The sequence below is a fragment of the Pseudoliparis swirei genome, chromosome 10 (genome assembly GCF_029220125.1).
Source record: "Pseudoliparis swirei isolate HS2019 ecotype Mariana Trench chromosome 10, NWPU_hadal_v1, whole genome shotgun sequence".
Classification (NCBI taxonomy): Eukaryota; Metazoa; Chordata; class Actinopteri; order Perciformes; family Liparidae; genus Pseudoliparis; species Pseudoliparis swirei.
Window position 1 is genome coordinate 12238881 of NC_079397.1, and position 16896 is coordinate 12255776.

The window sequence follows — 16896 nt, forward strand, 5'->3', positions numbered from 1 at the left end:
ATATTGGCAGCTTCTTTCAAAAAGGTAAAATGCCTTCCACTTGAACAAAGCTCTACCATGCTTCGCAATCTAATTACGAATTTACGAGTGCATTCAAGCTGCTCAATAGTCAAAGAAAAGCTGTGGAGAGAAATCTGAACTTGTGTCCCAGTGCCTGAGGACAACTCCATCCTTATGGGCTACTTGACCCTGCTCAGCGTGGAGCGTGGTGTGAGGTCAGCTGGTCAGACGCCAGTTTGGCTGCGAGCTTATTGAGTAAAGAGAGCGTCGGGGTCTCTTATTGCCTCCGGTCATGCTGTACTGTGGTGGTTAAGTTGCTGTATTGAATAGTGAGCAAGGAAGGGGGAAACGCAGCCTCTGGGTGTGCGGTCACAGCGGTTCAAGAAATGTTTCCATTCGCTTTTCTAAATAGCCGTGTTCAATGAAGCAGTGACAAAGAAAGTGTTCGCGACTGATTCAACAGTGATTGGACTTGTGTTAATGGCTGCCCCGGTTCGTCTGATGCCACGCTCTGAGCGGTTTCATTATCGCACACTTTGTCTGTTTGTGTGTATCCTGTATGTGTGAATTTGTGTGCATGTGTCTACCTCACTTTGCCCGACTGCTCAAAGGGGACATAACTAAGATTGGACATTACAACACATTGTTTCTACGACAACACACTAATGAATGATTTTTGCCCAACTAGCAGTCTGAACATTATGAACAAAAGGTCCCTCTGTGTTTTGTTGAATGTCTTTTCTTTACTTCCGTGGGCTTGACCGCCTTTTGTTTTCTCTTTTAACTCGCCTCATTATTTGATAATTAAATGACTGGAGTCACTCGGGCTCTTCTTTTTTCCCAGTCAGTCGTTTCGCTTTCGACAATTGGGATCAGGAGACAATGAGTGGAGGACAGACAGTCATTATGAGGATTGGATCTGAACGCTGGCCTCCTGCAACGTAATTAGACAGTAATGAATAGTTACAATGTAATTACTAGAACCAAAAACAGAAAAGGATGCCGCTTTTCAATTACCATCACGTAGCATCGTTTCCCCTCGGCCTTTAGCTGTGTTCTGTAAGTAGCACTCTAATCATGTTTTACCCAGATGAATGGTTCAGAGTGTTAAATAATGTATGGGTTATGGCTATTGAGTCGCCCTCAGGCTCTTCTCACACCATTGACTTTGAGACGCCCAGCTGTCAGCAGAATCGCTGCTCTTTTGTATTGCTCTTTCCAGACATGACGTGACATCTAAAAGTCACTCTAGGAGCTAACTTTATCACCACAGGTGGTTGAAATTAGTGTAATCGTACGACAATAGCCATTTCACGGACGCAAGTGAAACCATCATTGGACTAGACAAAGCTGTCTATCATTTTTCAGCATCAACTAAATGAAGGTTAACGTCAGAAACTATTTATACGACCGTACACAATGTGCTTCTTGTCCTGTTTCTGACTTTTCCGCAGTAGAATGTGGTGCTGTTTTTAACATCAAGAACCAAGATCAAACGAATCGTAAAGGACACTGCATCAGATTGCCTTTACACCGAGATTTATGAGTCCTGCAGGTGTTTTCAGTCGGCCTGTGCTTCCATTGCTCTGTGTCCGGGGCTTCGAGGCAACTTCGTGAGAGAAAAGTTTCCACTGGTAACTTATTTAAGAGCAGTTTGTTGGTATTCTGCAGGGCAGACCTCAGAGCTCAGGCCGAATGCGTGATCATTGTTCAAGATTAGATCCACTCTCTACCCATGACGCACCGCTCTGCCTGTCATCAAGGGTACTGTGGCCTTTGAACATCTCGCTGAGGTATTCACGCAGCCGTAATTACCAAATGTCAAAAACGCTCACTTTTTTCAGAGTTTTCTTTTTCAAACTTTCTCCTCAGATTTATTGTAGATTCAAGACTGAAATGGCTCAGAGCTTCCGTAACAAGTTTCTATTTTCAGAGAGGAACGTGCAGAGTGGCCGATTTTCTTTCAATCACAGCCATATAGGACATTATGCTAATGCCGTGTTTCAGGCTTCCTTTGCAACACTTTCCCCCTGCAGCAAGCTATTTTTGGTTAACCTTTCACTGACGGAAGATGACGAACTTTACCATAAAATATGAAATGACCGGTACAGCTGTTTGAACCCACCTCATCGCCCCTCACCCTAAAGTTAACTACCTGTCAAAGAATTAATTCAGCATACAGGTATGACAGCACTCTGCTGCTGCATTGCCAGTCCAGTTGTCAGACATCAAAGACGATGAAATGCATTTTGTTTGTGCAATGTTCTCCACACAATTTCTGCAGGTTTCAAATCCCACATCTCTTAAAGTTCTACGAGTCTCTCCAATTTTATATGAAAACATAAGCCAGACATCTGTCCGCTGTCTCATGCATGCGAAGGCAATAGAACAGGATGATGAAATGAAGGAGACATTGTCGAGTTGATGGAAAGTAGGTGATATAAACCATAATAAAAAGAATGGTGATAGGCCATAAATGACCACAATGATGTCACCTTCTGTAAAAAAAAATAGCCTCGCATCCCAGATTTCCTTTCGTTTCGTCGAAAAGTCCAAAGAATATGATGGAACATTTCACGTTTTTGACGCGTATATGAGGGTGAGAGTGCATATTTTTGTGTGTTCTGGAGACACATTTAGCTCTCTGTGTCCGACAGCAAATCCAAGATTATGGACGATCACAGTGTCCAGAGTTATATCTAATCCTATACTCAGAATGCAATACGCAGCACTGAAAAAAGAGTGGGAGCGACTAAAGAAAATAATCGGAGAACCCTAAATTAATTTTTGATGATGTCACCCCTGAGAAGCTGCCTTCAGAGGTCGACAGAGAAAGCGGTGACCTCATCAGAAAGGGACAAGAGTGGGCGGAGAGAAAGGGTTAAGTGTTATCTGGGGGGCTGTATCGGGGTCTGCTCTGACGTCCTTGACTGAACCACTGTGGCCCTTGTACCTGCATGACTGGTGATAAGCAGGATGACGCATCTGTGCTCTCTGCTCATCGTCTTAACGGTAACGGCTATTCGTCATGCAGCCCAGTTGGAAGTTCGATTTAGTACCGTTAGTCAGTAAAATGTATGCATTTCATCGTAACATGATACTAAAGTGTGAACCACTAACCTCTTGTCAAGATCGGATGACTCACATTTAGACATGGAACATAAACACTTGAGTTGATAAAACGCACGGTGAGCATTGAGCAAGCGACGCCCATGCTTCTCTTTGTGACGGACGTCGAAGGCCGCACTCGCAAATTGAACTCCCGTCAGGACAAAACATGTTGTTTTGTAAAATTCATTCTGACATTTTCATATTTTCATGCTACCGACCACGCCACTGCCCTGTTGAGACTCCGCCCACTCCTCCTCTCTACCTCCATCTGCCTGATGGATCGTGGAGGTCTCCATTGTGGAATATGCCTACTATGAACTATTCATACACTCTGTCATTCATTGAATGTATTTTAACTCTAAATCTGTCCTTCTGTACACATGACATCTATTGCACCTGTCCATCCTGCAGAGGGATCCTCCTCTGTTGCTCTCCTGAAGGTTTCTTCCCTTTTTTTTCCCCCTGAAGGGTTATTTGGAAGTTTTTCCTGATCCGATGTGAGGTTTTGGGGCAGGGATGTCTATGTGTACAGATTGTAAAGCACTCCGAGACAAATTTGTAATTTGTGAAATTGGGCTATACAAATAGACTGAATTGAATATGACATATTTTTAGAACACAAACACATATATTGCTCATCATTTCATGTGTTTTGTGAGATCAGGATGTTCTCATGTTGACAAAAGGTCCTTTATGCGTGGGAAAGAGTACGCCTGGCTTGCGTAAACGGTGAAACACAAACTAAACAGCACTACAACATCTTTAAATTTGGAAAAGACAAGACGTTTTAAATAATGAATGGTGCATAACCAGCCCCAATGCATGTTTTTCAAATGCCTCCCTCTTTTCCACAAATATGTTCAAAAGATATTTTATTTTATCTCGCCAAGAATGCAGCATTATACAATAGATGCAGTATCAGGGTGGAAAATTTAAACAATGAATGTTAATGAAGTGAACACATTGTGTCCTATTATTCAAGTCTTTTGACCTAACTTTAACCAAGTGCTGCATGCCAGTGCCTCAACGTAAGCATAACGCTCATTATGCTGATATAAAAGTAATCTGGGCAGCATTACATTTCTGTCAAACAACATTTGCCATGTCAAATGACTATAATTGATAGTGTAACAGGGATGCAATACATATATGCTCTCAGCACCAGAGTCTTCCCCCCTCTGTCCACTCACCCCCAGTGGAGAGGAGCCAGTTGGGCTGGAAGCTAATTTGAAGCCAATCAATACCGGCCTGTGTTTCTTCCTGTGCCCTTGTGTCACTGCCGGCAGAGAGAGAGAGAGAGAAGGAGCATCTGTTTGGTGACTATCATACTGACTGTAAATCTATGTTGGCCACCCCTCCAACCATTCCACTGGATGCAAAATGCCATCTGATTGAATTCAAATGAGATTGATTTCCATGCCAAATCGAGTTGTTAAATGTGGGCCGCAGTCAAAAAGCCCTTTCAGTAACTTGATTAACTGCAGGGTTGGCATTTTAACTCCTGTTTTGGCTTTTTGATTCTAATGGAACTTCCTGCATTGAAAAGTAAAAAAGAAAAGTGCATGCGTCTTTAAAATGTGCGTACACACAGGTGACAAACACAGACAGATTCACGGACCTCACATGAGTCCTTCACGTTCCCTGCGAGCTCAAACACTGATGTTCAGATCCTGAAGGAGCCCAAGATAAAACCTGCGCCCCTCCCTCTTCTCCCCGCCCCTTCTGCCTCAAACAGCCAATCAGGACGCGGTCTGCTCGTGAGCCGGGAGTAGGAGCGGGGCATGTTCGTGCAGCCTGCCACTGGATAGGAGGTGTGTCTCCGTGAACCAAAAGTGTGTGCGCGCACCGGTGTGCTGCTCACACTGGGAGAGGAGGTGGCGGAGAAGAGAGTGTATTAAGGCATGCGAGGGAGAACCGAGAGAAGGGAGTGACAAGAAAGAGGAAAAGAGAAGAAGAAGCCTGGTGCTTTTGCTCATCTTACCACTGAATAACGTCCCCCGTCCCTCCCTCCCTTCACACTACACACACACACACACACACACACACACACACACTACAGGAACTACAACCACAACCTCTACTAAAGCGGTGAGCTGACACACGTGGGCGTGTGTGGGCGCGCGCGCGTAAGAGTGTCTCCAGCGCCCGGAGCCACAGAGGGGGGGGGGGGGGGGATCTCTGAAGATACACGTGAGACACACGGATGAGACAGAGGAGTGGGGGAGCCGAGGAAGAGGAGCCCGAGCGTGTTTTGCCCCGGGGGGGAGCTCACACGCACCGCAGACAGCGCACACTCTCCAGCGGGCACTCGGCGCAGTTTCCCTGACAACTAGAATGGGCTGCAATTTGTGCACCTTGCAGAAACGGGAAGAACACTACAAACTGCTGTATGATATTGCACAGGTAAGTCAATGATGAGCTTTAACGACAGTAGATGATGGTGATGGTTGATGGTGATCATGGCACTGGGAGATTTTGATCAGGAAAGTGTGACAGAATAACAAAAAGGAACTGCGCAAAGTCAAGAGTAATTTTTTGAGAAAGGCACCGTGCAGGCTGAGTGTGGAAACAAAGGGAAGGATGAAAGAAATGTAGGACAATTAGTTACTTCCTAGCAGCCAGACAGAGAGACTGAGTGTGTGTGCGCGTGCGTGCGTATTCCTCTCCATCAAAGTGAGTGGAGCTAGTTATTTCTCCTCAGCAGCAGGAGATGTAAGTACAAGTTCAGCTCTTTTTCTCGCGCATGGCTCCGGGGGAATTTATCACATTTCTTCTTGCCTGTGTCTCGAAGCAACACAGTTCAAAGAGCAGCCAGCAGATGTGTTATGCTGTTTATCCCCTCTGTTGTCAGAGCTGGACTTGTTTTTGTTTTTGTGTGTCTCCTCTGACCTGATATGCCTGATTTGTTTACCCCTGCTGTCATGTAAAAATACTCTGCGATGTTAGTGCAAGTAATAACTCTGGTATTTGGCACTTTTATTCAACGAATTTCTCCAAGATTTTGGCAAAAATCCGACACAAGAAACCTTTTGACTGATGCTCTCCACAAATGATCATATTGTCATAACGAGCAGTAAAACGGTGAATGTTGAACTCGTCGTCTTGTACTGGGCTTGGCTGGAATGTGTTGATTAGATAGGAAGTGTCAGCAAGTGTGAATTTACTGATAAACAGATACCTCAGGTGTTGTTGTGTGTTTGCGCTCTCCGACTGCTTTTGGAAAGCTGTTGAATGGTATGTACGGTTTCATCTGTGACCGTGAACGGGGTGAATCGTCGGCGCATGTTCTCTCCAGCAGCTTATTGTGGGGAAACACGTGCTCCGGGTCTCCTCTGTTGTTGATGTACAGTACGGGTGAATGCGTGGCCAGCAGCGAGGATTCATTCATCATTTAGTATCCTACGCGGTTACAGACAAGCGTGGAGAAACTGGATACAGCTTAAAGAGCGTGATCAGCTCGGTTTTCGTAAATGATACGAGCATCATATCGTAAACCACCGTCCGATGTGTGCAGACGTGTCAAAAGTGTCAGCATTCGTAGAAATGCATGACCGCAACCGCAATAACCTCTACACGCTCTTTCCATGAATGTTACTTACAGCAATGCAGTCTCGAGCTCATTACGCTCTCTGACTAAATGCCCCAACGCCTTAATGAGATGGTGGATGTCTGTGTTGTCTGCCCGGGTGGAGCGCAAGAAAATGAGCCCATTAGTTCAAGGAAACCCGAAGAGGCTCGACTCCTTTCAGACCATTGAGGGGACTTGAGTAAACTGGCTCGAACAAAGGGAGATGTGAACCCACAGAGCGATAGAAAAGTCATTGTTGTGACGTGTAAAAGGGATGTGGCTGACTCAATTATACATATACAACCGTCATGTCTGTACAGTAAAGATGTATCGAGAGCAAACGTGCCTGGCTTGCTGTTTAGCACAACGCCTGGAATCAGCTGGACACGGCTAGATTGGCTCTGTCCTAAGGTCACCTCACAGAAACTCAGAAGTTAACCATCTTGTTTGTCAAATCCATGAGAAAAACGGTGTGTTTTTCCTTGTGTTACCATCCCATGTATAACTTGACTACTTGCTGGTACCAGCAAAACTGTCCCTTTAAGTTTGCATACTGTATATAGGTTATGTATTTACTGGTTTATCTTTAAATAGATCTAACATAGCCTATATATATATATATATCAGCCAAAGCTCACGCAATATTCATGTTGTGTAACATAGTAGCAGATGCATGATTGTATCATAAAGCGTGGTGATTTTGGGGGGAACATAGAAATGACCCTTGGTTTCCTCCAAATGTCCGCATCACACTGTAGGTGTCCTGGCACTGTGGCAGACATCCAAGAATATTATGTGTGTGTTTGTGTGAGCAAACCCACACTGTTAATCGCTCTGCAGTATCTGACAGTCAGCGAACACCTACAGTTCTCATTACCAGTGCAAAAGAAAGAAAGAATGAAAAAGAGAGAGAGAGAGAGCTCAGTAAGTGTGTCAGTGTGACTTTGTCCCAGAAGTGGAGGCTGTGGGGATTCCACAAATCCAGAGAGACTCCTCAACAATCCCTCTGCCTCCTTCCTTTTATCATTCCAGACTCATTTCTTCTTCTCACCCTTCTATACTTTCTCCTTCTCCATAACCTTCATTACACTTTCTCCCCCCCTCTGTCTTTTTCTCTCCCAGCGATCTGTTTCTCCCCTCTCTCACTTTACTTTGGCACACGCCGCCACATCACTACAGATACTCGACGTGTTTTTATTCTTTTGTACTTTCAACGGCGCAACGCGATAGGACACCACCTGCTCATTATACCAGTGAAGCAGCAATGGATGCTGATAGTGTTGCTGAGGCAGGGATGGAAAGTGTGTGTGTGTGTGTGTGTGTGTGTGTGTACACGTCCGATGCATCATCAGTTCAAGTCTCGATGCTTTGACTTCCGCCTTTGGGAGACAGTTTGAGGAGACAGAATTTTTAGAGCGGCTTAAAGGAAATTCTATTTCAAGGCCAGGGTCACACCAGCATTGAACAATGATTCTCCCAGGTGCTCAAAGTAAATCAGTGCAAATGTTTCACAACACTGCTGCCCAATAGAAAACCGCCTCGACGGTGCCGACACAGAATCCAAAAGTGGAGCGCGAACAAGCAGTGAGCAAGATCATTGGCTCGATGAGTGAATGGAAAATATAGGTAATGTAAGGATGTTTAATGTCATTTTAAAATCATACAAGGAAATGAATCTTCTGTTAGAATACAATCTACAATGACTACAATCAGGTTTATGTATTTATTCGCACAATAAAAGAAAAACGGTACAAATGTAACATTATTAAAAGACACAAAAATGTGTGCAGGGGAGAAAAGAAATCCAAAGGGCTTTGACAAGGTTGGCATCTAAAGTTAAACGGGGTAAATCATACGTAAGACATGATAAACAAGTACCTTGACCTATGGTCCTGTGGATTTTTGTTGGACAAGAGAGAAATCTACTTTCAGATATTCTGTATCTTTGCACAAATGGAAGAAGTGACCGCAGAGATGACTTTGACTTTGACTTTGAGAAAGCTTGTGGCGCTATCGCCACCGACTAGCACCGGCATGGTCCACTCGGCAAGACCCGCTGTGCGTAGCTGGTTGTGACAGAGCTGATTGGTTGGAATTAGGCGTTGGCTTTGAGTAGTTATGGATAGGATAATCCATTATTCAGGGCCTAGAACTTGCCCAAAAAAGCAGTAGGATTCATTATGACGCCCCAGCGGCAGCTGATTTGTAGCGGCCAATGCCAGCTTCAGTTCTCCTTTAGGGAGATTTTTCCTTTCAGATGGTACATGTCTTTTGTGGATGAAACTATGACGAAATGGATTGCAGCTATTCATAAAAATAAAAAAAGATGTATAGTGATTGGAAAAGACCTGTTCAGCACCTTCCATTTGAAAAAAAAAGTAACAGAGCATTTCAGAGGCCAATTCCAGTTATCAGCCCGCAGGCCTTCGCTGGCTCCTCCCACACCACAGTGGCTATCTCTGTTCACACAGCTGCAGCATTCTGACAGGACCGCCGGCTGCAACACCCCTGCTGCCCGGCGGCCACTGAGAGAGTTATGACTTCCTTCCGACCATTTACATTCAACGCTTCATTTGTCTGTGTGTGTGTGTGTGTGTGTGCGTGTGTATGTCGCTCACACCGCGGGGCCCCATCCTGGCTTTAGTAATTGCTATTCCACGTATTTTGCTTGTGGCTGTGTTAAATTGTCCCACAGCCTCTGGCCTTCAGAGCCTCACTGGACACATTTGTTTTGTCCTTTTTAGTTATACCAAAATCAACACTATTGCATCACACAACAATACACCAGCCACTCACGGCTCTGCGTGTCACCCTCCTCTGCATTTCTGCTAATGAATAGTAATGTTTATTTTCCATAAAATAAGTCCTGATTAATTATGAGCGTTACTAAGCGATAGGCATGGCTTGTTGAGAGCATTTTAGACTGGTGCATTCCATTTTGTGTCTTATTCGTAAGGTCATCGGTCAACATTTTTTGTGTTCTTACTGTCCTTCCATCAGTGGGCCGGCGGTTCGATCCCCGGCTCCATGTCGATGTGTCCTTGGGCAAGATGCTGAACACCAAATGGCTCCCGCAGGCTATTCGAGTCCTGATGGCAGGTGGCACCTTGCATGGCAGCCTCTGCCATCAGTGTGTGAATGTACTCTTAGAGCGCTGTAGTGGTCAGGAGACTATAAAAGGGGCTTAACAAGTACAAGCCCATTTACCATTAACCATTGTTATTGGGATTTAAATAAAAATGCCGAACCCATGCACAAGGGATTCATCAGAAACGATACATGCGCATATTGAACTTGATGAAGAGGACTAAAGCTAACACATTTCATGCCCAATAGGACACAATATCTCTGTATTATTGTGACGTATCGCATCGTTTTTTTTGTACCTGCTCTCTCATCCCTCTATTTAAGTAGTATACTTCTTTACCATAAACCACAGGCACAAGGGGATCACCTTTTTAAGTTTGATTCCTCTTGTGTATGGTTGTGTCCCAGCCAGGCCAATATTTGGTGTGAGCCTGTCCTCCGGACACAGATGCCGTGCCACATGTCCAGCCTGTTGGACAGCATGAAGGGGGCTAGACAGTCACCCCGTTCATCCCGCCTCCCGCCGCCACCTATGGTGTCCAGCGAGTGCCACACAGAGCAGGGGACGCTGTGGTAAGAGCCACGCAGCCGTCACCTCCATATGGTCACCTTAGACTTCATCCAGATAAGGATGTGAAATGTGTCGGTGCTATCGGGTACATCAGCCTGAGAGGTTGTTGGGGAAGCGCGTAATGAACAGAGTCATCATGCAACTACAGCATGGTTATCCCTGGGATAGAAAAGTGAGAAGTCAATTCGAAAATGCTCCCAATCTCGTATTTGGCACATTCAATATAATCTTCTGCTCCCAGATCTCATCTGAGTGATGTTTTGAGGTTATAAAACGTGCTGCAGAAGACCAACACGGGATGGATGGTGGTGGTATCATCTCATTCATCAGCTGGCTTCTTACCAGGGAGGCACAACACTGGTCCTAACTCCCTGTCTCTTTGATGGGATTTTGAGCTTTTTCAGAAAGTATAGAATGAAGTGACCTTTCCCTTTTTGCCTGTATTTGTCTTCCCAACAACGTGTCTGTCTGCGTGTGCGGGTCAGTGAGTTTGACCTTTCCAGTTTTGTACTGCATGTCATAAAATGTAACACGTTTCTCAAAACATACATTGTTGCTTGCATTTAAATCCGTTGAATTTGCATTATTTTATGTGCTTTAATGCAAAAAAAGGAGAAAAAAACATTCACGCTCACACTTTCTAAAGCTTAGTGGTGCTAAAAGATTAACTTGGGGTAATGGCTCTTCCCCACTAAAAACATGAACGCAGCATTATGTAAATGAACTCTGCTATTGAGCACAGATCATCTGGTGTCTTCCATCATGGTTATAGTCGATCTTCGGAGCACAGCGTGCTGGTAATACTGCATGATTTAGAGGTGCATATGGCCTCGCCACCGGCGCTGGGAGTCGCACGTCTCCCGGTCGCCGGCCAAACTGGAAACAGGAAATCTGTGATTTTTCAGTGTCAGGTTATCCCGGGGAAAAGCACCCTGGTGTCGTTGGCCCTGGTTGCTGGTTATATACGAAATATGGGAACAATTGGAATGGATTGAGGTGATATTTTAGATTTTTCCTGTGAGTGTGTGTGTGTGTTTGTGTGTGTGTGTGAGTGACCGGAATTCTTTGTGTATCTCGGTCTGCCTGGCTGTAAGAAAACACGTTCTTGCCGTGTGTGTGTGTGTGTGTGTGTGGGGGGGGGGGGGTCACAAAGTCAGGGCAAGACGGGTCCGGGAACAGTTGGCGTTTCGCTCCACCGGCCAACGATCTCTCCCTGCGTTGGCTCTGATAAGCCCGGGATGAAAAGCCCTTCATGTGGGCAGAGTGACACTCCTCTGCCCCCCCCCCCCAACCCCTCGTGTCTCCACCCCACAAAAGGTAAACATGACGTTTGTACACACAACTACACAGCATTGTTACAGAGGTAAGTACGCCTATTTGCACACACTGTGTACATTAAAATCACACAGGGCCGATCCATTCGTCAGCTTTACAGTTTCCCTTGTTTACGGCGCTCTGTAAAAATGCCATTCAAGCTCTCAGTGCCCTGACAAGAGGACTTATCAGTTGTTATCGGCCTCTAGCCAATTACCATACTCACCAATTGGCCAAGTGGCCTGGCCAAGATGATAGGTGGGGGGGGGAATGAAACGGCAGAGGAGGGAAAAGGTTAAGAAAGAAAGAAAAATAAAGATAGGATTGTGCAACAGTGAAGGGAAAGAACCAGAGCGAGAGAACCAGAGCCATCAATAAGTCCTTTAACCCCCCCACCACCACCACCTCCTCCCTTTCTCCATAACCCATAACACAAAGTCTCGCCCTCCTCCTCCTCCTCCTCCTCCTCCTCCTCCCATCACTTATCAGACGCCAAACACAGTTCCAAGTCCGTTCCATTCCACTGCCCCTGTCTGTCTTCCTGCTTGTTTGTCACCGTCGGTCTAGCCGACTCATTAATACACTTTGGCGCGACCCCGCCCTCTGAGGTGCTCCACATTTTTGGTGCGTGTTGGGGAACACCCTGCGAGGAAAGATAGAGCGATGGAGGACATGTCTGTCAGTCAGGGAGGGGCACTAATTGCGTCTCGCCTCAGCGTGTTAGCCGTCAGCCGATGATGGTTATATGGTTTGAAGCCAACCGTGTGCCGGAATAACCCAATAACGCACCTTATGGCCACACGCTGCGGGCTATGTTTTGTCAGGTTAGACAGATGTTATGAGGAACCATCTGGAGCCGTTATGGATATGTTTGCCGGCATTTCACGGCGCTCCAAAAATCTACTCGTTGACACAAAACACGCGGAACAAAATTCCCCCAGATATTTAGCCGTTTCAGGGGGAGAAAAATGCTAAGACGCAACTTGTTAGACATAAAATCATCGTAACGTCGTACATATTAGCATAAACTGTCTCTCAGCCAGATATTTAGGTGAGTTATTTGGCAGTGAAGGTGCAATTCTCACGCTGAGACCAAATGTCAGTTCAACTATAAAAAGAAAACCTTCACTTTTATTCCCTGCTTTTCTTTTCTTTGCCAATAATTTCTCTCCATCGTGCATAATCATTTGTGGGAGACGGGGGGTTGTTTCAGCTTTTTTTTCTTCAAAGAACAGCGGCTCTGAATCGTTAACATTTACAGCCCGTAATGTCGGTAATGATGCTTTCTCTGACACCACCATGAAATCCTGCCCTACACCATGTTGTAAAGCTAAATAATTCTGCGTAAAGTATGCGTCTTGATGAGGCTTTTAGCTAAATGCTTGAACACGCAAATGCTCCGTTGGACTGCCATTGTCTAGTCTGAACCCACAGGGTGGATGCTGGGTCCAGGTGGTCTAAAGGGAGATTTAGTTACAGCAGGGCTCTGGTGTTGAATTCCCACTTAACCAACTCGGGGCTAAGAGTCATTAGGCCCACTCAGATCTTGGCTTTGAGTCCAGTTACAGATAGAATAACACTAAACCATCTGCATAGTGGGGGGGGGGGGGGGGTGTAACCATAAGCCTCGTGTTGATTTGGGAAATGCACCTCAGGATGGAGAGCGGCCAAAGCGCCGTCTCTGTTGTTGTTGTTGTTAGTTTTGAGAAAACGTATTGGCTCGTGTATTGCACGGTGCCGTTTCATACAATCTCGTTAGGTGTGGGGAAATAAAAGATTCATGGCTGTAGGTGCACAGATCACAGCAGGTGCGGGCAGCGGAGCGGAACGGCTCCCGACGACGAACACGATGGCGAATTAGTGTCTCGAGAATGTCGTTGGGTAAATTGAAGAACCGCGTGCCTTTCTTGTTGCACGGTGGCCAATGGATAGCCTCGGCTCATCCTCTTGTCGTTCAACACCCGTCTTGGCGTGGGTTGAGTGTCTTTGTTTTTTTTTCCGTTTGAGTGCAGAGCAATGTGAATTTTAAAATAAATCACTTCAGGCGGAGACATTGTTCAAGGGATCCTCAGGAGATGTGTATTTTGTAAAAGGAAATCTACCGTAAAGAAAAACCCAACTCTTCTTTTTGCACATCTGACAAGAAATGAGAAATACATGCAGCAGGTGCAAAGGAACTCGGAGCCAAGTCTTTGTGCAACAAGGCCTCCAAAGAACACGACACAACATAAGTGAATGCTTTTCAGAATTGCCCTTATGAATATTTAACACATCTGCGAAAGCTATCGTGAAAGTTTGGTAACGTTTAAACACAAAAGCCGGTTACGTTTGGCTTTTATGCACGAACGGAGTTTGCCTACTTTCACACATTGACAAAAATGTGCACCTTTTTGATAAACCGAACCTTTTTCAAAACCTTCGCCACAAAAAGGAAGTTATTTTAAAAAATGGTCGCACTGGATGTAAAAAAAATAAAGTAGGTTGGCAGTTAACACAATTTAGGATTATTAGTTAAATATTAAGAGTCTTGTCTGTTCTCAGTCAGCCATCATCATTTTAGGTGTCATGGCCTTGTTACAAGGAGACTCACACAAATGAGACCTGTGACCTATTTTTAGGAAACAGTGGTTTGATTTAGAGTCAATCTGTGATGCAGTCTGAAAATCACTGGAACGCAGACACTAATCATCACCCGACTGAGCGTACGTTGGTGGCTAATGTGATTAGCCGTTCACTCAGTCATATTGTAGATTCACACTCGCATGCCTGAAGCGGTGAGTACGGTTCGAAGTCCTGATCGATTGGAGGGGTGGAATGCATCGCACTGTGTCTCTCGCCTAACTAGCCAACCGTGCTTTTTTTGGATGGAGGTATTTTTCATTGCAGGAAGAGCTCTTCTCGCACGCTCACAGTTAGTGGAGTGTGCGGTCGTTTTTCTTCTCCGCCAAAGAGGCGGACTGCGGAAGCCTCGCGTTATGAATAATGCTAATGGCTGAGGTGCTTCCAGTGAGCATAAACATGCATCACTTTAAAATGAAGAAGGCAAAGGTTTGATGGCCCCCCCACTCCAGGCTTTAAAAAAATACAAATAATTTTATGCAAAAAGCAGTACATAAATCTTTCATTTTCCTGCTTCCCAGTAAAAATATTTTCACTTTCCAAGCTTTAGCATATTTGCTAATTATGCCCTTCGCATCCGGAGCTGGCTCTCTTTTGCCTGGAACTAACTATCCTCATGTGAATAACCAAGATATATATAGCAAGATACCCCATTTTACCCCTCAGTCTTACATTTAAGATTAACATTATCACTCTGATTTATGGTGTATATGAACTTATTACTCAAGGAATTTAAGTCCAGAGTCCAAGAATGGTTCCTGTCCTAATTCAAAGATTATGAAACAAATTCTGTAAGGAAAGTCTGTGATGGTTATGAATCTACAAAATGCTTCAAGCAATAAGAGGCTATGCACATGTCTGATGTATTCAGTCAGCATTCATTCAGCCTCACTGTCTGTCTCTTCACTTTCACGACACCGTTAAAGTCTGAGTGTCTGTACTGCTGTGGCTTAGTCCCACAATAATGTAAACTAGGCAGCAGAACTGAATGGGGTCTTTTAAGAGCCGTTGCCACATCTAGAAGTCGGCTCTAACTGCTGTGCTCAGTCGACTTTAACTTTGAGTGCCAATTTCCAAAACACTACATACTCAAAGTAAATCAAATTATAATAACGAAAATACAATTAAAGATCGAAAGATACTTATAAACCATGGATTGTTCAATTAAATGGTTTATCCATCATCCATCCAGACATAAACCCTGTCTATGGCACTCAACCTCATGCCCATTGGTTCCCAATGAAGGAAATCTTTAAAGAAAAAGGGGTCACATGTATATAGTTTAATCTTTTTTTAAAGCCTAATAATATCCTGCTTTAGCTGGGCACCGTAGTTTTTAGCAAAAGTTACTCAAACAGGAGAAAGTAACGCTTTTGTTGGAAACTATTTTCAGGAGTGCATTAACACGTGTGTGTGTGTGTGTGTGTGTGTGTGTGTGGGGGGGGGGGTTATGGCAGCAGAGTGGTGTCTGTGGCACTGGCTCAAAACAAACTGCAGCGCCCTGGTTCTTTGTAATTAAATAATGTGTCAACTTGTGCTTTGTTGTTGTCGTTAACGCATCTCTTTTTTTGACAACAATGGGAGGTCGATGGCACAGAAGAAGTAGCCACAGCACATCATTCATTGTTAGTTTGGAAATGTGATTAGTTGAGAATGAGATGATCAGCATTCTCGTTTTTAGCTAAATACATAAATAGATGGCACGCTTGGATGGAGAATGTATGTTCAGCTTTCCCATATTGAGGAGTAACACATAACCTCTTTGTGAACTCAGCTGTCTGGATGAAATATGTGGGTCTAATTGGTGACCCCCGAGAGCCTAATTCAAACTCATTGCTAGTATGTGTCGAGGGGCTGGAGGAAGGGCCACTGTATTGTTCAGTCCGGCTCACTGGCTGTTGTTTTAATGGCAAATGAGAGATTAATGGCAAACTAATGACTGTGGGGAGGACACAGTGCAACAATAGAGTCCTGGCACAGCGCAGACCAAGTGCATTAGTCAGTCAAGACAACTCTCTGGATGTATGCACACATACAAGGATGCATTCGTGAAATGTACAGACAAAATATCCACACACCAACACATGCATCATGTACAGAATCACACAGAATGAGGAAATGAGTGTCTCTTGATTAGCCAGAAAAGAGGATTTGCAGTCATCTGCCATCAGTTCACCGCGAGTCTCGTCGCGAGCAAAACAAACGACGCTACCAGCCGACCCCCCAACGTGACAAAAGAAGGCTAATTTATGCATCGCCGACATGTTGTGCGAGGAATAGGAGCGTGGCGGCGGATGCTCACTCTTGGATCAGGGTAATTGTGATTTGGTTGCTAGGATGTTGAGGGTAATGAATGTCTTGTTGATGCAGTTTGTCATAACCCGTGCCATCCGTTGCTGCTTGAGGACACCGAGCCTATTAGTTCAACACGGACACATTGGCCCTGCCGTGATGTACGAGCCCACCAGGCAAAAGGCATTTGTCATTTTATGAGGGAAAATAAAGATACCTGCCAGGCGACTGTAGATGTTGAATGAGATTGGGGCTTAAACTAGGCGGTGTGACGCAAACCTCCTCGACCTTTGCCGTGGGGTTTTCTATCGAGTAAAGAATGTTTTAATGGGAC

At 44.9% G+C, this 16896-nt stretch overlaps 2 protein-coding genes across 2 annotated transcripts in view; one reads left to right on the forward strand and one right to left on the reverse strand.

The window, feature by feature from the left end:
* gxylt1b (glucoside xylosyltransferase 1b) overlaps window positions 1-16896 on the reverse strand; it is a 108359-nt gene that overhangs the window by 20566 nt on the left and 70897 nt on the right. The window lies entirely within an intron of this gene.
* The window catches only part of pdzrn4 (PDZ domain containing ring finger 4), a 43074-nt gene continuing 31623 nt past the window's right edge, over window positions 5446-16896 (forward strand). The window contains exon 1 of the mRNA XM_056425106.1: window positions 5446-5514. Within this exon, the coding sequence (XP_056281081.1) occupies window positions 5446-5514 (69 nt within the window). The remainder of the gene's footprint in view (window positions 5515-16896) is intronic.